Source organism: Acomys minous (genome assembly GCF_964271855.1).
Source record: "Acomys minous genome assembly, chromosome: 1".
NCBI classification, from domain to species: Eukaryota; Metazoa; Chordata; class Mammalia; order Rodentia; family Muridae; genus Acomys; species Acomys minous.
Window position 1 is genome coordinate 172,797,312 of NC_140483.1, and position 27,180 is coordinate 172,824,491.

A 27,180-nucleotide genomic window follows, 5' to 3' on the forward strand; every position below is an offset into this window, starting at 1 on the left:
CCTAGAAAACCAACTCACCCAAGTTAGAGACTTTGTTATAAGCTTAATTGTAGCCCTCACAGCTTATGCTATCAGGCCTTCTTAACTGCCAGGGCCTCACAATGTGACCTTATTTGTACATGGGGTAATGGCATGAGTAATGAGTTAGAAAGAGGTCATAGTGGAACAACAGGGTAGCACCTTAAGCTAAGCTCACTTGGGTCCTTACGACGAGGCAGAACGTATCTACAGTGAGCATCATGTGAAGGCAAAGACAAGGACTGCAGTGACAGAGCAAGAGCCAAGGCCACCAAAGATTGTCAGCAAAGCACAAAAGGCACAAAAGAAGGGGACAGGATGATTCTCCCTCGCAAACACACGTTGGTCTTGGGTTGAACAGCCTCTGAAACTGCAAGGCAATGCCTATGTTTAAAACTATCCAGTTGGTGACACTTCATTATGGAAAAGCAATATAATCTTTACGTGTTATGTTTCTTCTTGTGAACAGCACAAAGACATTCCTCTCCTAACACTAAAATCCTTCGTTCAAGGGTGGAGACGATATTCAGTCATTTGAGTGTCTAGTGAGCTTACACTTGGTATCAGGGTGCAAGACATCCCTGCAGCAAAATACAAAGCAGCAAGCCCCTCTACTTCATTAGCATTTTTCCATTTGTCCTTGGATGAGAGACCCAGGTCCTTTACAGACCATAGAGAATAAGGGAGAGCCATGCAGAACAAGGAGGCAGTTGCGCCCATCCACAGGAGAGCCTGGGAGGGCAGTGTCCTGCCTCCTGGCTTTAAGGCAGACTTCCCCAGAAGTAAGAGGTGCTTTTGTAGGCGTGCATCTGCCTTCCTCCTCCTCCTCTTCCCCTAGGAAGCGTTCTAGCACTTTCTTTACCCAGAACAATGGCTTTTGTGTTGGGTTCCAAAGTTCTATTGTCAAATACTTTCATGTCTATATGTTACAGACAACATAACATCTTCAGGAAAAGAAAGTACACTTTCGTGTTTTACCTTTTGGTGCCTAGCAAAATTTTCCACAGATTTAAATCAAATCAATTCAATGAGATAGTCATTTACCCTGGAAGCAAATTATGTCAACTTATTCCAAAAGAGATCATTGTGAAAACCTTTTTAGGAATCTATATGCTCATAACATTTGAAAATTTCTACCAAAATATGTGGGTTATTAAATTATCATTGTGTTATAATGATATTTAAATAAGTTTATCTTTCTGGATTGTTTTGGATATTTACTTTGATATTTTTATGTTTGCTATTTGCCATGACCTTTTTTTTTTCTCAGTTTAAATAGATATTCACTTGTAATAAAAAATATATATAAAGGCAGGACTTCAGGCCAAACTCGTTTATTGGGAATAGGCTGGCACAGTGATGATGATGCTCTAGTTGGCTAGCATTGCATAATATCCTGTCTTCCCAGTAGTCTCCAGGCTCTCATAGAACATGAAACAAACCATAAACAAAAAAACGTACCTGGGTCAAACTGAATCAGTTTGGATGGCGTGACAGTAAAATCCTTTCCAACTACAGCTGACACTGGGTTGACCTTAGTGGAGGAAAAATGTCACATAAAACATGTTATGAAAATATCCTACACTAGAAGAATGATAACTCTCCCCTCACACCAGATTAAACTCATGATCTCAAATCTGTTTTTAATGTTAGGTAGGATTTTTTTAAATTATAATAAACCGTTTTGGATCTATGCTATGTGGTGTGCTTTTTTCCTCTCTCTCTACTGACTGTTTCTCCTTTTAAAAGTATCAAGTTATTGGAAAAAGTAGAATAAAGTTTAAAACCTTATTCTCTTCTCTGTTATGAGCACCATTTCATTCCATTACCTCTCTTGGTTTTAAAATGGAGAAGAAAGAGGTGGGGGTGGGAGAGGGAGAAACAGGCAGCCCAGAGAGCTGTGCACTGCCAACCAGCTCTGAGGGCCCCTTGCAAGCTCCAGGGCATGGGGATCCCTCAGGCCAGATTAACCAAACAAGTCCTGACTGTTCTTTTCCTGCCTGGATGAAACCATGGCTCTGCCCCAACGTGAACGAGAGAGAGCTTCATGGGGCTGACAGACCTGGTAAGGAGCTCTGAGCAAACCATCCACACCAGGGACCCACAGTTTTAGAGGCCTTGTTCTGAAAGCTGTGAAAAGGGAAACCAGGCTGGTCTAGCTGGACTACTGACTGCTCCACTGCATCCCCTATCCAGGACTCAAACCCAAAGAGGCAAATTCAGGGTTGTGAAGTCTCGAGCTTAGACCCCCAAGGGGGGCCTACATGTCTGCTAAAGAAATGTCTGTGGTGAATTTGAAAAGGGCCACTGTGTGGGCGAACATCACAAGCAGCTGCTAATTTTGCACCTTTTCAAGGTGTTGAAGATGGTCAATACAGCGAAAGGAGCGGAGCGCACACCTTGAAGCTCCAAAATGCCCATCCATCCCTGCGGCCTCAGACAACGTCTCTACTCCCAATCAAGACGCTAATAGGTTAACCATTCTGTGTGGAAGCATCTTGCTGAAGAAGGGACTGCCTCCTAGGCTTCCATTTGCTCTTGGTCTTCAATGCCAAGGCTCCCCCTGCACCAGCTTTTGCTGGGAAAAGGCAGCCATTGTACACCTGCATCCACCATATGCTGGAAGTTGGATTTGTCTGCGTGGTTCTTACACACACAATTACCTAGTATTTACCACCTCTGAGTTTATAGAATTCTAGGTGGGAAAAGCATGTCTGAGGCAAAGTGCTTAGAACAACTGGTCAGGTGAAGGGACACAATTCGGTGAGGGCAAACAGCACAGGGTATGTCTTCTCACTCTTCTCAGTCAAATAGCCCACAAGATCTTCTGCGAGATGGCAGAGCATGCTCCCAAAGCTCAGGGACTGTACTTGATGACAGCCTGCACTCTTAGCTGTCTGGTTCTTAAAATTTATGTAGACTAATGTCCCATGTGGGTTCTTTTTACATGTTGAGGTGAGTAGTAACATAGACCTAACTGCTTTGTTCCCTGGAGCTTTTTTCTACCTTGATGCTAGAACCCCTTCAGGTCCTGGAAACAGAGACTTATACCCACTAGAAAGATAAACAGTGAGTCTGGGTATGATCAGGTTCAGGGCCATGGTGTTTTGGGGACAGTTTTAACTCATTTTAACTGTGACTAACAGATGCCATCTCTCTCAGAGACTCATCTCCTCAGACTGAGTAGGAGTTGCTCTCCTTCCCCACGGAAGCACACAGCCAGCTCTGCAAGCCCACTTTCTGGAAGGGCTGTTGTCACAGTGATTTCTAAGACTCCCTCAACTCTGCAAGCCTCCTGTGCTCTAACCTTGGGAAGGTTAGTAAGTCTGGCTGTAAGTGACAATGGGAGGACTCTTTAGAGTCAGGTGACTGTCCCAAAGTGCTGTTCTATTTCTGCACGATGTGGATACATCTCAATATAGACTTATATCTCCTGTTTTACCGTATCCACTGAGCCATGGGAAGAGATCCTGTTTATTCACACCTTGTGACTGGTATTTGCTTTAGGCATCTCATAGGAGTTGTATACGCCTTTTAAGGTGGAGTTTAATACAGATTCACAAAGTTATATACGTCTTTCTGTTAATTCAAACTTGAAAGCTAACGGTTGTGTAGAAGTAGCCAGATTTCAAAACCAACGGTGGATTTAAAAAAAAACTATCTGGGAATTCACTGAAAGTCTAGGGGATAAAGATGTTGTGTACTTGGACTCTCAGGCATAGAGTGACCACTGCCCTCTGCAGTTTGCAGTTTCCTTGGCCATTCTGAATATTTTTAAGAAAACCATCAAAGGCGCCCACCGACAGCATTATGTTCTATCTTGACAATTTGCATTTCAGAGTTGTTACCTCAACGCCCACAAAGGCTGAGTCCATGGAGTATCCCCTTCTGGTAACTTCCAAGGGCAACAAGCCCACATTTTCACAGACTTCATACTCAGTCTGGGACCATTCAATATAAGACCACTTCAGCTCCAAGCTGTGCATGGATAAAAAGGAGAAAGGCGACATAAGGTACCCGTACAAATGCCCTTCAGTATGGTCTGCTAGGTGAGCACTGCGTCCCATCAAGGCAGCAAAGGAGGTTGGCTAACACATGCCAATGACAGAAGTCCCTCCCACTTATTTGGAATATCTGTTCATGGTGAACTTTTGCCCTTTCTTATTTGATCACCATAACGACCTCATGAGGGAACAGAGAAAGTGTTAGAAATTCCAACCTGCATATGAAATAAGTAAGATTAAAAGAATTTCAAAAGCCTGACAGCTGTTAGTGTTAGGTTCATAGCTGAGTGTGTGAAGGAAAAGGAAACCGTAGGCATGACGTACAAGAGTCCACTCATTTTAGGGAGACCTCCAAATTTGGGTTCACATTAGTGAGAAGTTATTCCCAGGATGTGCTTAGGAATTGAAGTGTCTACGTGATTTGTACCTAACACCCGCTCCTCTTTCTGTGCAGTGCAAGAGATACAACAGTGGATGGCTTGAGTGCATGTCTGGCCATCTCTCAGTGTCCACAGAAGAGTGGGTCCAGGACCTGCTGATGATGCTGACATGTGCAGACGTACAGCTCACACATGGCTGGCATGCATCCTCCTGTATGCTTTGCTTCATCTTTAAATGACTTACAGTACCAAATAACAGTGTAAATGCTGTGTAAAGAGCTGATTTGATATATTGGTTAGAGATTGATAACAAGAAAGAATGTCTGTGCCTGGTCACTATGACATAATTCTTTAATAAATACTTTTGAATTATGGTTGGTTATATCTTCAAAACCCCTAGGACACAGAAGGACAACAGTATATGGCTGAATATTATTCATAAATAGTTCTGACATGTCATGGGTAAGTCTGACACTTGAAAGAAATTGCCATATTTAATGGCAATCACCTAAAGAACTTTAAAAAAACAACAACAATAAGACCAGAAAGATTCAACAACTAACTTATCATCCTTTCAGGGGTCACATGTCTCTATTACATCATAAAAAGTTCACCAGGAAAGTAAGTCCAGTGGTACTGGCTTATCTAAGGATGATGGTGTGGACGTGGTCTGACACTACAGCATAGACTTACAACAGGGACTCATGATAAGATATGCATGCGGTACACATATGTGTTTATTCAGGAGTTATGGATCGTTGTTACTGCATGCTGGATATCATAAAGATGACATTATTACATTTAAAAATATTATATAGGGCATTGGTGACAGTTTTAACCTACAGGCATCGTGCTAATTTAGGTGGTGCATTCTATATATGCCATTGTATTTAAAAAAATATTGGTTCAGTCACTGATGTTTGATGCAACAGAATTTAAGTCTAGCATGAAATAGATCAAGAAATAAAACTATGTTTAAAGCATAATAGAATAATAGTCAGTAAGGTCAATTCAAGTGGCAATAGAAATGACAAGTTGCAAAGAAATCCTAAAGGATCCAGGTAAACAAGAAAAAAAAAAGTAATTCCGAGAGCCAGGCATGATGGCGCACATCTGTAATCCCAGCACTCTCAGAGGCAGAGGCAGGCGGATCTCTGTGAGTTCGGGGCCAGCCTGGCTCACAAAGTGAGTCCAATACAGTCAAGGCTACACAAAGAAACCTTGTCTTGAAAAAAATAATAAAACAACAACAACAAAAAATGATTCAGAGAGAAGACAGCAAAATAAATAGGAAACTGATATGTGCAGATGGATTTAAGTTAAGTCTCCTAAGAGTCAGGTGAGTTCTGAAGCTGAGTTCCACCCATAGCTGATATTATAAGCATTATAAGCAGGGACCAATGTCACTGTACAGACCCACATAACCTTAAGACCTAATACTCAATGCAATTTGGTTGCTGATCTGGATACAGACAGGAACAATTTAGAAGGCTGTTCTCTCCAAAGTACAAAGGGCCTCAGTGTTTGGAAGTATGCACGTGTATTTTGTGGATGCAACATCTGAATTAGCACGATGCCTGTAGGTTAAAACTGTCACCAAACAATGTCCTACTTTTGTTTTCCTTTAAACTATTCATTTAAAAATAATAGCAATCTATTGAAACACCATGAAACTTAATCCAGGCTATAGATTTTACAGAAAAAAAAAATTTTTTAAAAGAAAGCCTCCTATATCCACAGGATGTGTACAATATAATTTTTTTGGTGGTAATTTATTTGCAAAGCTCCTTCTATGATTAAACTGTGAAAATACCTAGAAAGAAAGGAGAAACAATGTAACCAACCACTTTGGAATTCTCCCTGTGAGAAGTCACATGACTGTAGGTTTGGTATTAGACATTCAGTTGGAGGCGCCTACAAGGAACAGTCTGGAAATTCTGTGTAGTTAGGCATTGCGTAGACAAGGCTGGCTTGGTATCTTCACATCTAAGGGACCTGCCTCTTACCATTGAACAAGTGCATCCTATGGGCAGAAGTGATGGCTAACAATGAACTGTGACGGAAACGCATCTGGTGACCTTCTCAAGTTGGTGGGCAGGAGTCCCACCAGAGGCCAGAGCTTCTCCGCCTCACACTGGCTCTTAGAGTCAAGGACTCTTTGCTATGAGGTAGCAGCCTGGACTCTGAAAACTGTAGCAGCACCTCCAATCCCTCTACAGTGGATATAGCTTTGTACTTCACCCTGCTCACAAGCCACCAAAGTTATGTCCAGACTTTGCAGATGACCCTTGGGAGGAATGACACCTTCAGCCAAGAGCTCCCAGTCTGACGACACTCCACACAGCAGAGGAGCTGATTCTAAGGGAAAGCTGAAGGTTGGTCTCCAACAACTGCTTTTGGAAACAGAGGACACCGAAGCTGGATTACATGCCTCGAGGCTTGTGATCCCTCTGCCACTCTGTAATTCAAAGGAGTCAGCCACAAGAAAAGGTGTTCGGACACCTCATTTCACATCGCAGGTTCTTTGCCAAGTCCGATTTCTTCCAACTGTCCTTACCCCAACTTGTGCTTTCGTGCATAGCACACTACCTAATTCTTTTGATACTAAGTGCGTCTGATAGGGGTGGCCTTTGTGTCCCTATGTATGACACCTCATGTGCAGCGTGCAGGAGACACAAAGTGTCACAGAGCACTCAGCAACTGCTTGCTTATTGTACTGTTTCCAGAGATGTCCTTTGTCAGCATCATTAGCATCTTTCATACACCTTGAAAACAATTCTAGTCCAGAACATTCTCACATGCTCTTTATGACCTCACCTCACTCTGCATTACTTGACCATTTTTCTGACCTCATTAGAGAGGAAGATGGCCCTCAGCACAGGCAAAGGTGGTTTCCTAACTGGGTACCTGTGTTTCGCTTCCTTAACACTGGGTGTATTGGAGACAGTCTGACTGCCACAAGCAGCCGAAGGGTGGTGCAGGCATTTGGTGGGCGGAGCCCAGATGTGTACAAAGAACGTGTTTCCCTCCATGCTGATAGTGCCAGCACTGAAAGAGCGTGTTCTGTAATCTTTTTTTGTTTTTTTTAAATCCGTGCTTTTGGTATTTTATTTTGTAGCTATTTGTTGCATGGATATGAAGGAACACCAAACTGAGAGAAACGCTCGGGTTAGAGCATCAGTTTGGGATCTGGGCCACTAATCTAGGTTAATAAGAGCACTTTAACCTCCTCTTGCCTCAGTTTCCTCACTACTCAAGCATACTAGACACAAGTCATACTTCAAAGGAGTTCAACGAACATCCCCGAGTGCTCGTTAGGTGTGGCCAGCTCTCAGTAAAAGGCCTCGTGGAAGCTAAAGCTGTGATTATGTCATTATTCCTGTAACCAGATCGTCACTTATCCTCAAGGAGCATCTGAGTTCAGAAAATGGAAACGCTAAAACAGATTTTTCTGAGCATCCTATCTAAGCTTTATCGACTCAGAGATGAAGCTATGAAGCCTGATAACCTCATACTTTGAACACCTGTGCTTCCTGGTTTTCATTTTCTCCTGACAGTGAGAAGGGGTTAGGCAAGAGGCCGCAGAGCGAGTGGGGAAAACGAGCACTTTGGAGTGGAACACACCTTGCAACCGTTCATTAGTGTGGGAATGCGGTCAGTGCCCGTCTCTCTGGACTTCGGTGTTCATTAACTTAGAACGAGCAGAATTACGTTCCTTTCCAATCATTAAAATTAAAATGAGTTAATGTGTACAAAGCACCTGTACACAGTGGGTGCTTAATAAGTGCCATTTCTTTTCCCTTCCTCTGTGCTTTCCTTAGCTCGAGACTGGGGATAAACATGTTAACTCAGGGCTGCAGACGATGTGCAGGCATTAGTGAGCAAATGGCTTCAACCTCTCCCCCACAAGGTGTTTCATAAAAGCAGTGTGAGTGTTTTTAGACTTTGCCTGATAGAAATTCCTTTCCTTTTACATTTCTTTTGACTTTTCTCTTTTGAGGCCAAGACTGAGTAATAGAACAGCTGGGTGCAGTTCCCAGCGGGGACAGAAAATCAGTGATCCAAGAAGCCACTGAGTAAGAAGATCCATGGGGACCAATTTTTATTTTGAAGTTAATTCTTTTCCTTCCTTCCTTCCTTCCTTCCTTCCTTCCTTCCTTCCTTCCTTCTTTCCTTCTTCCCTCCCTCCACTCCTTTCTTCCTTTCTTTTTTTTTAAATGGTATAATAAAGAGGTCCACATGGAACATGTTCTAAGAAAATTACATTGGTGTATGTTGGCTTCATTCTCTGGTCTACAGAGATGCTTTCAGGGAGTGCTGCGGGCCCTGTGAACCTTGCTTAGGTTCTGTAGATCATTTGGAGAGTCAGCTTGAGCCAGAGCAAGCCTGTGAATGAGTCATGCCCTGGCCAGAGCCAGTGAAAGATATGCGCTCTGAGACCTGGAGGTCAAGGTACCACTCATCCACTGCCTCAGAGATAATTACTTCGATGCTTTGCATCTAAGTTCCTTATTATCTTTGGAGGATTTCATTTTAAGCACCTAATGCACTGCCTAGAACTCAGGCACTTAGCCAAATCTAAATTTTGAGGCAAACATCCATGGATTTCAGTGCTAGACAATAGCTTCTATTTATGGCAGCATTTCCAAGTGCGGTCCATGACAAACGGTTGCCTGCACTAACCTGGATGGGAAGGGGGGGGGGCGGGGAAGAGAGGAGAGATGGCTCTGGAGCTGGTCCAGTGAGGTAAGCTGCACCATGAGCCCTCTCTCACAGATTCCCAACGACACGATCAGCTTGATGAATTCTGATGAGATACAATTAAATGCCCTCACCAACTAGCCAGCTGCTGGTAACCTGATTCACCTCACCCGGACCAAACTCTCCTATGTTTGATGAAACAGGCCATCTATTGCTCCCTCAGAACTAATAATGCACAGAAAGTACAGTAGCAAAACAGCGTTTAGCTTACTACGAAAAACCATGTAGACTATTTGCTTTGTGAATTGCCTGAAAGTCAATATCCGTTTAGAGGTAGACTTTACCAAACATTTCAGGATACTTCATCAGTCAATTGAATTAACATAAATACTCAGGGGAATTAACACTAGCAGTAAGGATCCCAAGATGCACTTGCTAAAAACTTAAATAAATACAAGGTTCTTCCATATGCCGATCCTCATTTTTTGTTTTGTTTTGTTTTTTCTTGTGTTTTTTCCAAGACAGAGTCTCTCTGTGTAGCCTTGGTTGTTCTGGACTCACTTTGTAGACCAGGCTGGCCTCGAACTCATAGCAATTCACCTGCCTCTGTCTCCTGAGTGCTGGGATTAAAGGCGTGCGCCACTCACTTCTTTATCTAAATTGTTGTACTTCCCCACCATCCAGGTCAGAAAGCTGCTGTGAACAACCAGTAAATGGTAGAACCAAAGTGCAGGCCTATTCCACTCCATGTCCAAAGGGTAATTATCCATGCTATAATCCCCAGGGCATTGGATATGGAGGTCACACTAATGTTGACAGTTGTTGACATTAAAACCCCCAGTACACTTTAAAGTTCTTGGCAGATAAATATTCCTCTCCCAGCAACTTGGATGGCCAATACCTATGGGGAAAGAAGGGCTTAGCCAGCATTAAGGAAGGCCAGGGGGACAGAGCAGGGTGGTAGGCCACATGGGCTAATGAAGGCTGAATCCCCGCTACCCGCGCCCCCCAGCACTAACCAGCAGCACGGATGTGGAAGTCTCTTCCCGCTCTGTGCTTCTGTTTCCTTGTCTGCAAGTTGTAAATTATGATGGTACCCAACCATACATGGTTTCAGTGATTAAATAAATAACATCAAATAGAGCTAAAGCTCAAATGCCTATGATTCATAGTATGTGTGTTAGCAGGCTCTTCGGTGGCTTTGTTAAGACAAGCCACTATTTAGATTTTTATTTCTTTTTTTTAAAAATTCTCTCTCTCTCTCTCTCTCTCTCTCTCTCTCTCTCTCTCTCTCCCTCCCTCCCTCCCTCCCTCCCTCCCTCCTTCCACCCCCCAACTGTGTGTGTGTGTGTGTGTGTGTGTGTGTGTGTGTGTGTGTGTGTGTGTGTAAAGGACAGAAGACAACTCTTAGGAATTGGAGCTGAGATTGAACTCAGGTGATCAGGCCTGAACAAATACCTCCCTTTGTTTGTTACCAGAAAAGATGTGTGTTTAGTTTCAGAAAACAAAAACAAACAAAACACCCCCAAACCATCTACTTATTTGGGTATAACCACCCCACTCAAATGCTGAGCAATTTCTACTTCCTCACCCTCTTAAAAGAAGAGCACATAAAGGATGTTGGGACCGAATCTGAGTTATTTTTGTATTAGCTGTCTGCTGGCAGTTTCCCTCACAGGCTCTAGCCATTTTGAGGCTATGCGGTCATCCCCAGCACAAGCCTGTGAAAAGCGACCCCTGCCCAAGCAAGCACACCTATCCAAGATAGCCACGGCAAAGTGGCAGCTGTGGTACCCACATGATGCAGATGCTGCTGTGGCCTGTGGACGTAACATTTACGGTAACCTCAAAACATAAAGCATTTCTACACAGCCATTCCTTCATTCCTTTCTGCTAACAATAAGGCAAGGAAAGGGTATGTGTGCAAGGAAACATAGTGTCATTGCTGGGGACTCTCTGTCAGCCACACCATGCCACATGTGGCAGTCTAGCTCAGGGGCAAGTCTACGCATTTCAGTAGAGCAGTTTTTTTTTTTTTTTTAAGACTATAAGGCTGAGTGAAGTCAATTGGTTAATATCTTAGAAAGTACGTTTAAAACTTTTTCTTGAAAATAAAGGTAGTTGTTTGAAAATGCAAGTCATTGTTATCCGTTCTTTAGACTGTGACCCCCATCTCCCCAGGAATAGATTATCTCAGGCAAAGCCAGTTTCATGGGTGGGGAGTATTCGGTTTTTTTGGCTTATAATCTCAGTATTTTAAGTACAGGTACCTGGTCTTCCTTTTATCATAACTGTTCCCTAACTCCCAGTCTGGGAGCCTGGCATATGGTAGCCATGGGACCAAAGTCTGTGTAGTTACTTAATAGACCTAGGGGAAGGACTGCTCTTGAGCAGGCAGTGGAGGCAGGGTCAGAAGTTTTTGAGACAGGGTGCCAGTATTTGCTAACAATGACTCTACCACCCTCTGCTGGCGAATAGTGAAATTACACTACAGGATGGAAAAAACTGAGACTATTCTCACGTTTCTCTTCCTGTCCACATCATAGAGGAAGCACAGTAGGGCCGTGCTCACTTATATTATTTTAGATGTCTCTGATGTGGTGGATAAAAAAATTAAGAAAAAATTAACTTTTCTCCGAGGCATCTGGAAAAGGCAGTAAATAAAGAAAACTAATGCAGCACTAGAAATGGATGCGTGGACCTTCATTATGACCATCTGTCGGCCAGTAAATTATTCAAGGTCTATATCCAGGAAGCATCTGGAAAGGAGGCAGAGTCACTGGAATTACCTGATCTGTTACTCTTGTCAACACTGCAGATTTGCTCTTGCTATGGACTGTCCTGCGTCATATAGATTTGTATTTCTAAACACCACTTAATATCCCCTCGAATTTATACTGTCTTCATCTTGCCTAAAAGGCTTGCTAACTTGAACTAGTGCATTTTCTTTCCTTCCTTTTTTGTAAGAGAGAGTATACTTGGCTGCTCCCTCCTATTTTATCCCACCCCAACCCACCCCAAGGCTCAAAGCCCCGGGCGTGACAAACACAGTCCTAGAGTGACCTCTGGCTGTAGGATGTACACAGGCACTTTGAGCTCAGAAAGCACCGCCCCGATGTGTGGAAGGGGATGGATACACTTAGAGGCATGCCATAAAGGATGCTGTTCACTTAACCTGTTAGTGTCTTTATAATTTAGAAATGACCCGCTTTCCCATCATCTGGAAATAATACAACAGAAATCCCTTCTCCATGATAAACTGTATGAGCTTATGAAAAGCTTTGTCAATTTACCCCGTTTTGGTTTGGAAGGGATTATTTCACTTTCTGAAGCAGATACATTCTAAACATGACATGCAGAACCAATGAATAATCGAAAGTTACCTTTGAGGAGTGGCAGCGTTCCCTGTGGGGTCCGTGACCTGAAATTCCAGGATATCTGAATTCACTTGCAAAGACGGGTTTATGATGTAAAGAATGGTCTTAGTAGTTAAGTCCTTCTGGCTAAATCGCTCTCGGATAAATTCGCCTGCAAGCAAGAAGTAAGTGAACCTCACAGGTAATCGAATCAAACGTCACTTAAAAGCTGCTAAAAACCTCACAGTTGTTTGGTTTGAAACACATGTAAGGAACCGTGCCAGGTTGGGGATGCGATTCAGGTGGCAGAGTGCTTGCCTAGCATGCACGGGGTACATGTAAAATCCTGCCTGGCGTCACACATCTGTACGCCTAACTCTTGGGATGTGGAGGGAGCAAGACCAGAAGCCAAAAGCCATCATCAGGTACATGTCAAGTTCAGGGCCAGCCTGGGCTACATGAGGTCTGTTGTTTTGTTTTGTTTTGTTTTTAAGGAAATTAACATTATTGCAGCTATGTTCAAATCCAAATGCAATGGACTCAATTTCATCTTTAAATTTGCTTTATTTCAGAGATATTTGCCTTACAGCACTAAACTAATGAGAAAGAAAATAGGGAATTAACAAAATCCATCACCTCACCATCCTGCTTAATGAGGTATTGCGATCACCACCTTCCTAAAGCAGAAATAATATATAATCTAACAAAACCATTAGAAAAGAAACCATATTTTTTTAAAGGAGCTGATATCATTTAGGATGCATAGAAGAAGAAGGAAATTGGTCTATACTGTCAATCTGACCCTGGCACTGTGTTCAGAATATAACACAACTTGAAAAATAAAATAACAACAAAAATTAAAAAATAACAACGAAATGGTGAAGGGTTAAGCTGCTGTGTGACAAGATTTGTTTCTTCTTATGGAGATGACTTTAAAAGATGCAGCTTCATTCATCCCACCCCCATTAGCAACAATATTGATTTATAAACTGAGTCTATCAGCAAGCCCTGGGGAGCACCCACCAAGTGGGCCTAATTGAGTCAGTCTCCAGCCCTGCAGTAACTAGTAGTTGACAATTACAAGTACTAAGATGGAAGGTACCTGTTGTCATGTTCTCTAGACGTCCGTGCAAGGGGCCTCGTAAAATCTTAAAGATGATCTGGCCGTCCTCGGTGTCAGGATCTGATGCCTTCAGCACGTGGGCAGTGATGTAAATCCCATAGCAGCCGTTTTTCAAGAGCGCCACTTGAGAAGGGGAGTGCAGGCGTGTGATGCGGGGTGGTGCTTTGTCCAGCTGGTCTACCTGAACCATCAATGTGACATTACTCAAGGACGTCTCTCCCAGTGGTGCCACACAGGGCTCTCACGGTTCCATGATGGCGAGCTCCTCCTTGGCAGATTACCTGGAGTCCTATCTGTTCACTTCTGCTAAAGCCTGTCCTGCTCACCCGAACCCAACAAATACAGAGGCGAGGGCAGAAGCTTACATCACTCGGCTTTATGAGTTACATCTTGTCTGACTCTCTTACAATATTAGCTTTATGACAGGAAATACTGTATCTTCCCTCCCCAATACCCATTCTTACACCCAGCACCATGCCTGAACCATAGCAGCATTGTGTGGAATGTGCTAAAACTGACCCAAGAATCGCATGGCGAACTTACTGTCAGCAACTTGGAAAGATTTGTTGTGTTTAATGAACTACACAAACAGAATCTTAGGTATTCACAAACGCCCAGGATCTTTCTCACATGCCTGTGTCCAAATGGCAAAAGTGCGGAATAGAAAAATTTGAAATAGTTTACAAGAATCATGAGAGTGATTATCTTTAGACTCTGTGTTGTGCACCTGAACTGCAGGCTGAAGAGCACGTGACTCAAAAGATGGATATTCAAGGATAGTGGGTGGGCAGGTAAGGCTGTGGCAGAGATGGAATTCCTTGTGGCCAGCTGGCCAGGCAGAGTAGGGGAATGAGCAAGCGCCATGTTCAACAAGAGAGATGCTGCCTTTCTGACATAGAGAATGATCAAGAAAGACACGCAGAGTCAGCCCCTAGCCACCAGATGCACATACATGCACACATGAGCACACACATGTGCTTCCACATTTGTAAACACGAATGCACACACATTGCACACATATGCATGCAAAAATGGTGCTTATGTTCTCTGGATTTGTTCTAGATGATTATAAAATATTATAATGAGTTTGGATGTGAAAATTCTATGCTGCGACTTTCAGCACGGCAAGGCCTGGCAGAATGTGGGCTGAGCATTTCCAGGTGATGTGCAGGAAGAGAGGCTCCTACAGCCATGGTGGCATGGAAGAGGAAAAATGAAAATACACTAAGCCATATCAGGGTCCTCCAGAACACAAGACGGCTGAATGTAGGGTTGTGTCTTTAGTTTTGATGTTACCCAAGTGTTACAAAAGTAATAAAGATTTTTTGTGTTTTTAAAAATGTATTACTGCATACTCTAGTCACTTGGGTCCCCTGTTGTGCCTCTTCCCACATGGACGAGCTCAGATATATCGAACATTTTGTTTCCTTGAAAGCAGGTGGTTGACTTGGTATACCGGAAGATTTTAAAACATTACAAAGGGAAGACATTTTATTTTTAAGGAAGGCTTTGTCTATCTTATGATAAGTGGAGCTGGATTTAGTGAAAATCCTCCCACAGAGAGTAATGGCAGGCCCTTCTGTCCCCATATAAGACTTGCTGTCCCCTTCACAGAAGGACTCCAGATTGTGACAGTCTTGGGCACATGTGATTTCCCACAGAATGAAAGTCCTGTGTGCCTGCTGGTATCAGCCAAGCACACAGTGTTTGTTTGTTTGTTTGTTTGTTTGTTTGTCTTCAGTTATTCCATTCAGCAGCTTTGGCCTCATGGTTCCTCACATAATCACACAGAACCTGTTGATTCATGCTTGAGTCACTTACTTGGGTCAGCGTGTCACTCACTGGTGGCAGTCAATAAGTACTGTATTGTCTTAAACAAACAAACAAACAAACAAAAACAGCTCTTGGAAGCAGGACACTAGCAGCATCTTCTCTTTTACATTGTTAGCAGGGCAAGTTGCTTCACAAAACATTGGGGGAGGGGAATAAGGGGAAAATGGGAGGGAGGGAAGAATGGGAGGATACAAGGGATGGGATAACCATTGAGATGTAACAAGAATAAATTAATAAAAAATTAAAAAAAAAACATTGCTTGACCCCTCTGCTCTGAGGGACTAAGGGTCAAGGAAATTTGAGGACAAAAAACAAACAAACAAACAAAAACCCTTAGTTTAGCACAATGTTTGTTTGTTTTTTGCAATGGACATCTTGCATTTGTGATGGAAACCAGGCTTTACCACACCCAGCAGACAGCTTCCACAACTACAGAGTGGGAACAGAGCGTTAGAACAACATCGTTCTTAGAGACGCACAGTGGGAGAGAGATCTGTTTTAGTTCTAGCACATTCTCTCCTCTCTACCTCCATTTGCACCTCTGGAGTACAGGAAGCAGCTGTGTCTGCATGCAGCATTTGTAACTCTTAGAATCTTTGTAGGAAACAAATCCAGAAAACCATTTCTCAGTGGGCACGGCAGTGACATCAGCCCATCTCCTCGGGTACCTGCTGCTCAGTACATTTTCTCAGCCTTCACAGTGACTTCATAGACATTCAGTCACACCCCAGAGGCCCTGCAGGTTAACTCTGTGCTCTAGCCCACAGGCCTGGACCATCTGGGGAAGAGTATGTCAGCCAATGCTTAGTTCCACAGACTGGGTGATGTAGACTGGGTGAGTCTTATCCAGTCCATTACCAGCATCACCTTGGCTGCAAGTTTTAGTTTACTGGCTTGCACAATGCATCTTAGGCATTCCAGGCCCTATAATAGCGTGAGGTAATTCCTAAAATCAGCTTCTGCCTGTGTGCCTCTCTGTCTCTGTCTCTCTCTCTCTCTCTCTCTCTCACACACACACACACACACACACATTCTGTCTCTCACATTCCATTGATCTTGTCTGTCTGCATAGATATGTGGCTACTGAACACAGCATGCACACACACACACACACACACACACACATATACACATTTCTCTGGGGGAATCTTAGCAGAGGCTAAAAAGCAAGGAGAAAATAGTATCTCACTAGTCAGAGAGAATCCTGAAGCAGAGACGAAATTGCGTCTTTGTGGCTGTTGGTGGAAGTCTGTGGAACAGGGTGAATTCCATCCAAAAAGAGTAGCTTCAGGAGCTCTCAGAGCCAGAACACACTTGACGTGTTTTGACTGAGAGATGAAAAACACTCTGGCCTCCAAGAATTGTTGAGAGTCAACAAACGTGGCAGTCTGGAGCCATAGAAAGGACACAGAATTCAGAATCAAACAGACTTCATGTCTCTGATTTAAAAAAAAAATGACCTAACTTCTGATACTTAGGCTCTTCGTACATAAAATGTAGACAATAAAGCTCACGGCATGAAATGTTTATGAGAATCCCAGGACACTCATGCAAAGTAGCTCTGATCTTTGGATAACCATTTTTAAAAGTGTGTAGCTGTAAAGCATGTAAGAGCCAGAGGACAGGGAAATGACTACAGAAAAAACATCTACACATGACAGGGCCACAGCACCCATGAATACAGGGCAGCCAGTTACCCGCACAGGATTGGGCAGAGTTCATCAGGTGTAGGGGAAGGGCAACAAGGCCCCACCCCTGCCTCCTGAAGTCCTATTGGCAGCTAACGGTTGCTGGGGGGGAGAGACTGTTGTTTTCCTCAGTGGTGTGGCTTTTAGTAATTTCCTCATGCTCCTGAGAGTAAATCTATCCTTGCTCATGCAGGCAACACTTATCAAGCTCAGTGGACCATACACACACACACACACACACACACACACACACACACACACACACACACAGAGACACCTGAAAGTAGGAAGGGAGTTATGGGAAAATGGTTTCAGTGGGGAGGGGACGGGGACGAGAGAGGGGACTGGGGAATGCAAATAATTAAGACACCTTATACAGGCACATGAAACTGCCTAGAAACTGCCTAGGAATTAAAAGTGGAAGATAATGTTTGAAGGTGCTGCTACTGTTACCACCATCATCAGTTCCCGGGTGGTACTGATGCAGCTTTGTAAGTTTCCACACCTACAATGCCAGTAGCCGACAGGCATGACTACGCAGAATCCTTACGGCCTAGTTATAACTGCCAATGTCTAGTGTGCGCCTTAAATATGCTTCAGGCCATGTGTGAGTGCCTTGGATACCTAATCTTAATTGCCACCACAACTCTGTAGGCATACTTTTAAAGACTAGGAAGTGCAGGAGTTTGACTGAGAACGGTCCCAATAGGTTCACGCATCTGAATGCTTAGTCCATAGCGGGTGGGTTGTTTACGAAGGGCTGGGAGGTGTGCCCTTGCTGGAGGTGTGGCCTTTCAGGTTTCAAAAGTCTCTGCCAGACCCAGTATCACCCTCTCTGCCTGTGGGTCAGGATGTAAGGTCCAGCACCATGCCTACCAGCTGCCATGCTCCCGGCTGTGATGGCCATGGGCTAACCCCCTGAAACTGTAAGCAAGCCCCCAATCAAATGCCTTCTTCTAGAAACTGCCCTGACCATGGTGTCTCTTCACACAGCAACAGAACAATATTAACTAAAACAGGAGGGGCTGAAGAGATCATTTTAGGTTTCACAGAAGTAAGTGGTAAAATGGAAATTAAAATCTGTGTCTGTGTCTAAGGCCCAGGTTTTTTTGTTCCTTCCTCCACTTCCGCCAGTTCTTAAGGTGAGCCCTTTGCACACTCATACAGATTGCCCGGCGCGTGCTGCGGCCTGGACCTTAATGGCAGGGGCGCGGAAACATCTCTTCCTGAACCGGCTCTCCCCTCATCTCTGGCACAAAGTATGTGCCTGCCATACTTGCCTGGATGGTGAAGAGAACAGGCTCTTTCCGAACTTTCCCATTCACAACAAAGCCTTGGTTCTTCCTGTCCGTGGCCAGGAAAGTAAAGCAGTCCTCCTGAGAGCTGCCTCCTGAGTGCCGATAGGCCACACCCCTGCTGTCCACATCTTGCTGGGTGAAATTATGTTGAAGCATTTTCCCCCTCAGGTAGAGGTACCCATGGCGTGGGAGCTGGGCCAGAAGGAAGGTTAGGTTCTCTGGAGGTGTGTCGGGGTCAGTCAGCTGAAGCGAGTCCGCCGAGAGTAGGCCAATGGCCCCTTCGGCCAGCCTCAGCCCTTTGTTCCTGGTCACCACAGGCAAGGCTCTGTCCACAGTCTCCAGTGTGATCTCAAACACCCCGTTCTGGGTCTGCAGTCCATTGCTGACAGTAAATCTGGCAAAGAGAGGCAAGGCAGCCTTCAGCATGGGCTCTTGTGTCACCATCGACTGGAATGAAACGATAACATACACACCTTTACTAAAGGACAAGCCGTATGGAGCGAGACTCAAAGGAAAACGCAAGGATGGCATTTCAGAGCAATGTCCTCCTGTTATTAAACCAGTTACTAGCTAATATACAAGTTGGTCCTGCTACATCCAAGAGTATTTTCCCAACACCATCCGTGTTCCTCCTATAATGAAGCAGGTAAACACAGTGTAATCTTTTGTCCCTAGCAGGAATTTCCTGTCCAACTGGACCCATTGTGTGAGTAGCTAGTGTGTACACATATATTTTTAATATTACAATAATGTATTTTCTTGGAATTTGGAAGACAACTTTAAAGACTAATCATTGGGACAGAAATATAGGAAGACAATAAATAGGATAATTTATTCTAATTCATGTATTTTTGTGCTTTTTCCCATACTGTGTATTGAACCCAGAGCTTTATATGTGCTAGCCTAGTGCCCTACCACTGTGCTACATTCCCAAACATCTTTTTTTACTTCTGTATAAAAAGAAAGAAAGAAAGAAATTCTGTCTCTGTCTCTTGTCTCTGTCTGTCTCTGTCTCTCTCTCTCTCTGTGTGTGTGTGTGTGTGTGTGTGTGTGTGTGTGTGTGTGTGTGTACACATGCCACAGCACGTTTAGAGCCAGCAGACAATCTTTCACATCAGTGTCATGTCTTGCCTTTCACTTTATTTGAAACAAGGTTTGTTGTTTGCAGCTATGTATATATGCCAGGCTAGCTGTACCACCACCTCTGCACCCCTAAGCTTCCAGGGGTTCTCGTGCCTATCCGCCATCTCACCAGAGGGATGCTGTGGTTACAGATGTGCATGACTACGTCTGGCAGTAATGTTTGCAAGAGCAGATCACATTATTCAGCCATGTGATCTTATCTAACCTACTCTCCCTCTGTGGGCGGGCCCTTCTTATCATATTTTTGTAAGATGACGGAGCATAGATGATGAGATGACCAGATGAATACCAGATCCCGCCCAACTCCACAGCACTGTGAGACCCTAACTTCCTAGAGTCTGCGTGTGCTTTTCCACACCTGCTTCATTTGAGGTATGTAGGTGTTGGCGATTGACAAGGGTTAGGGTTTCCCTGCTAAAGAGAGACATTTAGAAACCTGGTAGAGGGCTCAGATGGGTAGGTAGAGTTAGCACTAGAACCCAAGTTATTCAATTCTACGCTCTGCTCTCACAGAGTTTTTTTTTTTATTAATTTATTCATATTACATCTCAATGCCCTCTTTCCCATTTTCCTCTTACTCCCCTCCCCTATGACTGTGACTGAGGGGGACTTCTTCCTCCTTTATATGCTCACAGGGTATCAAGTCTCTTCTTGGTAGCCTGCTGTCCTTCCTCTGAGTGCCACCAGGTCTCCCTGGGACATGGTCAAATATGAGGCACCAGAGTACGTGTGAAAGTCATATCCCGCTCTCCACTCAACTGTGGAGAATGTCCTGTCCATTGGCTAGATCTGGGTAGGGGTTTGAAGTTTACTGTCTCTTACAGAGTTTTTAATCAATAGCTTAACAACCCCCACACACACATAAAAAGTTGTAGCCCCTAAGTACGAATGTCTAGTGTTGAAGAGAAAGTTGAAATGACACACATTTGGGATGAGTTGATCCTCTTACAATCTTGGGTGTATGTTTTCTTTACATCAAGTCCCAGGACTGTTCTATTCACTGCAGTTGGTTGCACATTTTGGTAATATTTCAACCTGTTGTTTCCATTTTAAAGAAATTTAAGAGTATTATGAACTGTCTCAGCTGGCTTTAACTGTCAACTTGACAGAGTCTACAATTACCTGAGAAGGGAGTCTTCATTGAGGGGTTGTCCAGATCAGGCTGTCCTGTGTGTATGTTTGTGGGGAAATTGGCTTGATTGTAAATTGATGTAGGAGAGTTGAACCAACTGTGGGCAGCACCATTCCCTGAGCAGGTGATCATAGGCCAAATGATAAAGCCAGCTAAGCATGACTCTTAGTGACTCAGAGTGAGACAGTAAAGTAAGTAGCAACCATACCCAGTTTTTGCTTCAAGTTTCTGCCCTGACTTGCCTCAATCATAGAGCATAAGCCAAACCAACCGTTTCTTCCACGAATCTGCTTTTGACCATGGTGTTTGAAGGGGGAGGAGGATATGAACTTATTTATGTTGACAAGACACGGTATTAGAACTCTGAGAGTTAGACATTTACTGCTATCACGTGAGACTGACAAATTTACCACAGACCAAAGGAGTGAATGAACTAAGAGTTACTCAGAGTTGTTCACTCGTGGTTGCTGGGATACATATGCGGGATGTAGACTCCACTGGGGAGCAACATGTGGAGTATGTTCAGACTGACGTAAAATTCGTAATAATGTATGTTGCTGGAGAATAACATTAAGTCGCATAAAAGTCTCTTGCTTAGCTAGAGAAAGCACGACATTTATTTCCATGACTGGAAAGCTCTTTATCCTCTGTGTCCTGGCTCTTATGCTTTAGGGCCATTTCAGGGCCGATGATTTTTACTCCTGACCATGAAGGGACCTGAAAGCAGGCTATGAAGCCAGCCTTCTGGGGGCAAAGGACTCAGGGAAAACCATACTTAACAAAAAGGGAGTCAAAGGAGCTAGGTTTGTTTGAGTACAGATTTTGTTTTGAAGGTTATGCTAAAAAGTTTTGCTTGTTTGTTTGATAATTTCATCCACGCATACACTGTATTTTGATCAAATCTGAAGAATGGGTAGCTCCTTAGCATCCATCCCTAGAGAAAGGTGGCTGTCTATCCTTCAGCGGCCTTTAATCCCTAACAGCTCCTTAGCTAGGGCTGGGACTTCATCCATGCTGGTGTTGTAGCTGGCTTGGTCTTATGCATGTACTCACAGCTCTCGTAAGTCCATCTGTGCAATGGCCCTGTCATGCCTAGAAAATGCTGTTTTGCTGCTGCTTTCCACTATTGCTGGCTCTCACCATCTTTCTGCCCCATTCTGTGATGGTGAGGCCTGAGAGTTAGGGTGATACTAGTGTCCCATTTAGAATTGAGCACTCCACAGTCTTTTTATTTCCCACACATCAACCAGTTGTGTGTCTGTATTGATTGTACTAATCACCATTTATGTGGGGTGGGAGGCCTCTGATGAGGACTGAAAGATGCATTAACCATATGTTTGCCATTTCTTAAATGCAATGGCTTTCAGCTTCCTGAAAGATCCCATATAAAAATGTGCTTTTCAAGGTAGTTCATATCAGGTATCAATAATAAGATGAAAACTTATTATGTCCATTTATCAGAATAATTATTTTAGGTTTTCCTCCAGGGCCTATCACCTTGCCAACCATGAGGATGGGCTCTATTAATTGTACTTGTGAAATGGAACTTAAATCCAACCAGAAAGCAACTGTATGACCATAACATTTGTGTCACTGTTGTACCCATGGACATATCTTGCCAAGCTAGGTGTTACTGTAGTTCTCAGATTCAGGGAAAGCTAAAGATTTTGCTTTTTTTAATTAGCTAGTCACAAAGACTGCCTACAAGGAAAATATGATGTGACACATAGAATAAGCAATCTATGTCACCAAAGTTAAAGTAGCTAAATGAAATAAAAATTTTTAAAACTTCACATTTGTCAATCTAAGTTTGTAAAGAGTGTAATTTTCTCTGGAACATCAGAATGCACAGTTTGAAAAACAAAAAGACACTGAGATTTATACATAAAAAATTAGTAATCATATTTTCTTTGGTAAATATAAACCTCTGATTAATAAGTACTATACAAACTGGAAATTTTCTTTAGCTGACCATGAAGTATTATCAAATAACTTTTGAGGAACACTTATAGAACTATCTGTGTGTTCTTTGGATGTTTTGTTGACAGCTTGCGAGGTCCATGGAGAAGCATTCTGAGGTAGAGCACTGAGCTGTCTCTCTGGCAAAGACTTTGAGAAGACCAATTTCATTATCTTCTTCCCTGTTACTTCAGCGCATGCTCCCTCTTCCAGTTCTTTCCAATGACCCACAGTGACCCAAGAAAGGAGTGAGGCATCCTTTCTGTGCCCCCAAGGCCTCTTCCCCCATTCACTCCTCTGAAATAAGCTTTATATCTTTCCATCCTGCCCAACCTCTTTCTCAAATGAAATGGCCCTCTATTCCCTACCACACGCTGGCATCAAATGTGCTTTCTGGGGGAGGTTAAACTACTCGTCAATAACGTAGCACCAATGTAGGCCAAAAGGCATGCAGTCTTATCATTTTCTTAAACTTTATTTCATGTATGTGTGTATGTCCATTGTCTGTACTTGCATGTGTGTGTACATGTGTACGTAGGCCAGAGGTTGACGTCGGGTATCTCCCTCAATCACTCTTGTTGTTGTTGTTGTTGTGTTGTTGCTGTTTAATATTGTCTTTTACTGAACCTGGAGCTCATGAATTTGGCAACACTGGGCAAGATGGTAGGCCCTAGGGATCTGACTTTATCTGTCCCCTCAGCTCTGAGGTTACAGATGTGTGCCATCATGCCTGCATGGCAAGCATTTTACCAAGTAAGCCATATCCTGAGCCTCATGACATACATTTTTAATATTGGCATTACTTGCAGAGTTAAAGAGTGTGTGCCTCCATTAAAAGGCTGTTGAATATAGGCTAAAAAGTAAGAATAAGAAAGGGAAAAAAAGAGGTGAGACAAATAGGGAACAACAAAATTCAGAGTCAGCCACAGTGAGTAACTGGCTACTCCAAGGTGGCCATTTTTAATATTTGACTGGAGTCTCAGTTCTGAAAAAAATGTCTTTTGAAAACAAGTCTTTAAAGATCAGTGTCAAGGCCAAACATGACCTCTTTGAGGGCACTGAAACTGTCTTCTGACCCATGCTGTCCTTCTCACACATCTCCCTGTCTGATGCTGGGGAATCTGACCACCTGGGAAATAGGCAACGTGCCATCTGACAGATGGGGACGAGGGTGAGCAGGCCAGGGACCATGGACGAGTAAGAAATACATTTACTGAGGCCAGCGGCTCCCAGCTGGGACACTGAAGCAGCTGTCTGCGTTGACCTAAAGCTAATAAGTCAGGGGTGAAAAAAGATGCAATTTCTAAATGCGACTGGAGCAAATACATCACTCCACTTCTGTGAGTAATGATGGAAGAAACACAGTGGCAAAGCAGCTTCACCAGGGTGAGCGACAGAGCGGACGGTTCTGCTTGGCTTCCCATCAGGATAAAGCCAGCCCCGGCAATGAAACAAGGTCAACAGGGCTCCTGCCTGCAAAAGGCGAGCAAAGAGACCTGCCCCTGCCTCCCTCAAAAACCCTACAAACAAACTCTGTAAGTCAACCGCGAGCATCCTGACATGAGGAGGCTGGCTGTATGGCGGTATGAGCTTCTTCGACAGGTCATTCTATTTCCCTTGTTACTTTCCCAACCCCCACCCTCCCCCATGAAGAGATGCCACTAGGATGACCAGCATTCGAATGAAATTTGGGGAATGGCTTCACGTTTTGTCTGGGGGTGTCAGGCCTTGTCTGATTTTACCACTACCACAGTGCTGTCAAGCTTTTCTGCATTTCCTGGCAATGGAGTTGGCTGAAGAATCTGCCATCTGTCATGGCATTTAGAAGATAAAAATGGAATCATAAATAGTGCCAGCTCCTCAGGAAAAAAAAAAAAGTCCAGCCGGCATGTCAAAATGGAGGACATTAACATGTTCTTTCAGGGCCCATCCGCCAGCAGCCGAAGTCAGCTTGCTAATCGCTCCATGTCATCTGTCCTAGAGCGGGCTGCCAAATCTCTCTTCCAGGCCAGCAGCACCAAACAATGCAGGGAAAATTTATGATTCACAAAATATTTTTGCAGAAGGTAAAATTCAACCATTAAACCCTATTTAATTAATGCTGCCACATCTTACATTAAAAAGCGAAAGGGGAAAATTTCTCTACCATAAAATTCATTTCTCTTACCCAGCCAAATTCCTTGCCAAATTTAACAGCAAGCAACATAAATCTGGGTGATTAGATTGGTTGCATATATTTAATTTTTAAAAAGCACCATGATCACACTTTCATTAAAACAGGCACTCGGCTTTGGTTTGGAGCCACCTGACAAACAGCACAGTAGCCCGTGATTGGGTGAGCGAAATGACAAGATTAAAATGTGGATCTTGGGCAGATGCGAGGCTCTTCCATTATGAATATGCAAGTCCGCTGGCCCCAGATCAGAATGACACATTGAGGGGCTTCCTTTGCGCAAACAGAGTCTCCACAGATTTTTTTTTTTTTTTTGCTACAAAAAAGGTACAGCGCGCAAAGAATACTTCATCTGAGACAAGCTCTCAGCCCCTAAGTAGGTCTCCATGCACAGTCGTTATGCCCGTTGGGTAATGCCTTTGTCGCTCAAAGCCTTAGGATTCTGTGCACAAACCCATAACAACGGAATCACTCTCAAGGTTGTGGTTTGAGACCCGGAAGAAAGACACAGAGAAAGTGTCTGTGCCACGGCCAAGACAAGGCGAGTGTTTGGGCAGCAGGAGCTTGCTTGCAGTTAAGTGATGAAGGCACTGGGCAGGATGAATGCTTTGGACCTTTTGTGTTCCTCCCTGTAGCCCTGGTTTCTAATCCCGAGTCACTCGGAGGCCGTCTTGGTGATCTTTGCCACACACCTATACTATCTTGACCCTTGGAATTTGCTACTTTGCTCTATAGCAGTGGTTCTCGGTCTTCCAAATGCTGTGCCCCTTCAATACAGTTCCTCATGTTGAGCTGACTCCTAACTATAACGTTGTTTTCGTTGCTACATCATAACTGTGATGTTGCTACTGCTCTAAGCCATAATGCAAATATCTAATGTGCAGGATATTTGATACATGACCCCCAAAGGGGTCCTGACCCACAGGTTGAGAACCACTGCTCTATATCAGTTTACTTTTCAATTTAAACAAATGTTCTTAGAAGGAAACCTTTTAACTCTAAAAACCAGAACTACTTACATATTAAAATCTCAGTCCCATAAGCGCTACAAGAATATATTCAAGAAAACAATTTCTTAATTCCTGAGTAGATGTTCCTTAAGGGGACTGAGACTGGGGCTCATATCCTTAAAAAGAGGAAACGAAATATGAGGAACTGGTGGAGCCCATCCACGCCAACCTGGGACCACCTCTCCTGGGACCACTCAGAAGGCTGAGTGAGCCAGCAGGGCCAGCCTCCCACTCTCCAGTACTTTGTCTCCTCACAGCCTCTTCCTCCATCAGCCCACACGGTTTCGCATCTTCCTATCACCAGAAACCCAGGCTCCAGGAAGTCAGGCCACAATTTGCTGCTGAAGAAAACCCTCAAAAAAAAAAAAAAAAAAAAAAACAACCCAGGATGCAAAACCAAGCAGAGAACAGAATGTCAAGACACAAAACAAAGTGATGTCTAGTCACTATGTTGAGGCGAGGCCCAGAGGCCCTTGGAACCAGCCCTCCTGGTGGAAATTCACATGGAGGCTCAGAACACACTAAGAGCAACGGACTAGGCCCACTCAGGGATGCTGGCCCGGAAGAAACGGACTCTTACAGAGCCTTTCAAAACACATATTCCAGCTGAGATTGGACCTACCAAAACTGGCATGAGGCCCAAGCATTTAGATTTTATAGTGTTCTAAAGAGCTAAATAAAGTAGACACTCCGAGGAAAACTAGCTTTTAAAATGCCAGCTACGGTGACTCCCGCTGACATGAACCAGGCATTTCACAGGGCCACCAGTCCTAAGTAAGGCATTTGGGGTTAGCTTTTCGCCATCTTAGCACCTCACATTCACTTCCCTACATCTGTATGTATGTATTCATTAGCTGCTTTCCTCAGCCAGCTCACCAGTTCCTCCTGCAGCCATTAATGTCTGAAGCAAAGGACCCCCCCCCCCAAATGGCTATACAGTCAAAAGCCCTGGTTGTGACAGGCATGCATGGAGCCCAGGAGCACCCATTTTCCTTAGCAGAAAGGAACCAACCACACCTGTCCAAGCTTTCCTTACACTGTCACAGTCCTGCCTGCTACTGTGAGATGGAAGGCAAGACAGCGGCCAAGGAAAGAATATAATAAGTAACGAGGGCAACACCAGGATAAAGACAATGGCAGCCAGTGCTAACTCAGTTCTTCCTGGGTGCCAAATGCTGTTATATGCACTTCACATACCTAGTTGATCGAAGCCTCCTTGTGATGACTCGGTTTGGCAAGGACAGTGAACAGTATTCAACCCCACAGTATGAGTGGAGCGTCCCTTGATGAAATTCATGGAGCTGTGAGTCACACAGGCAGTAAATGACCCTGAGCCTATATTTTGACCATGGCAACACGCCA

At 43.9% G+C, this 27,180-nt stretch overlaps 1 protein-coding gene across 8 annotated transcripts in view; it reads right to left on the reverse strand.

Annotated features, from left to right (window-relative positions):
* FREM1 (FRAS1 related extracellular matrix 1) overlaps positions 1-27,180 on the reverse strand; it is a 144,800-nt gene that overhangs the window by 21,945 nt on the left and 95,675 nt on the right. For 4 of the 8 annotated variants that reach the window (XM_084777577.1, XM_084777574.1, XM_084777578.1 and 1 more), the window contains exons 25-29: positions 18,380-18,795; positions 13,562-13,759; positions 12,487-12,631; positions 3,867-3,996; positions 1,480-1,552 (exon numbers count right to left, since the gene is read on the reverse strand). In XM_084777577.1, coding sequence (XP_084633703.1) covers positions 1,480-1,552; positions 3,867-3,996; positions 12,487-12,631; positions 13,562-13,759; positions 18,380-18,795 — 962 coding nt within the window. Of the gene's footprint in view, positions 1-1,479; positions 1,553-3,866; positions 3,997-12,486; positions 12,632-13,561; positions 13,764-18,379; positions 18,849-27,180 lie in introns of those variants that run through there. The other 4 variants (XM_084777575.1, XM_084777579.1, XM_084777581.1 and 1 more) reach the window with 3 other exon arrangements.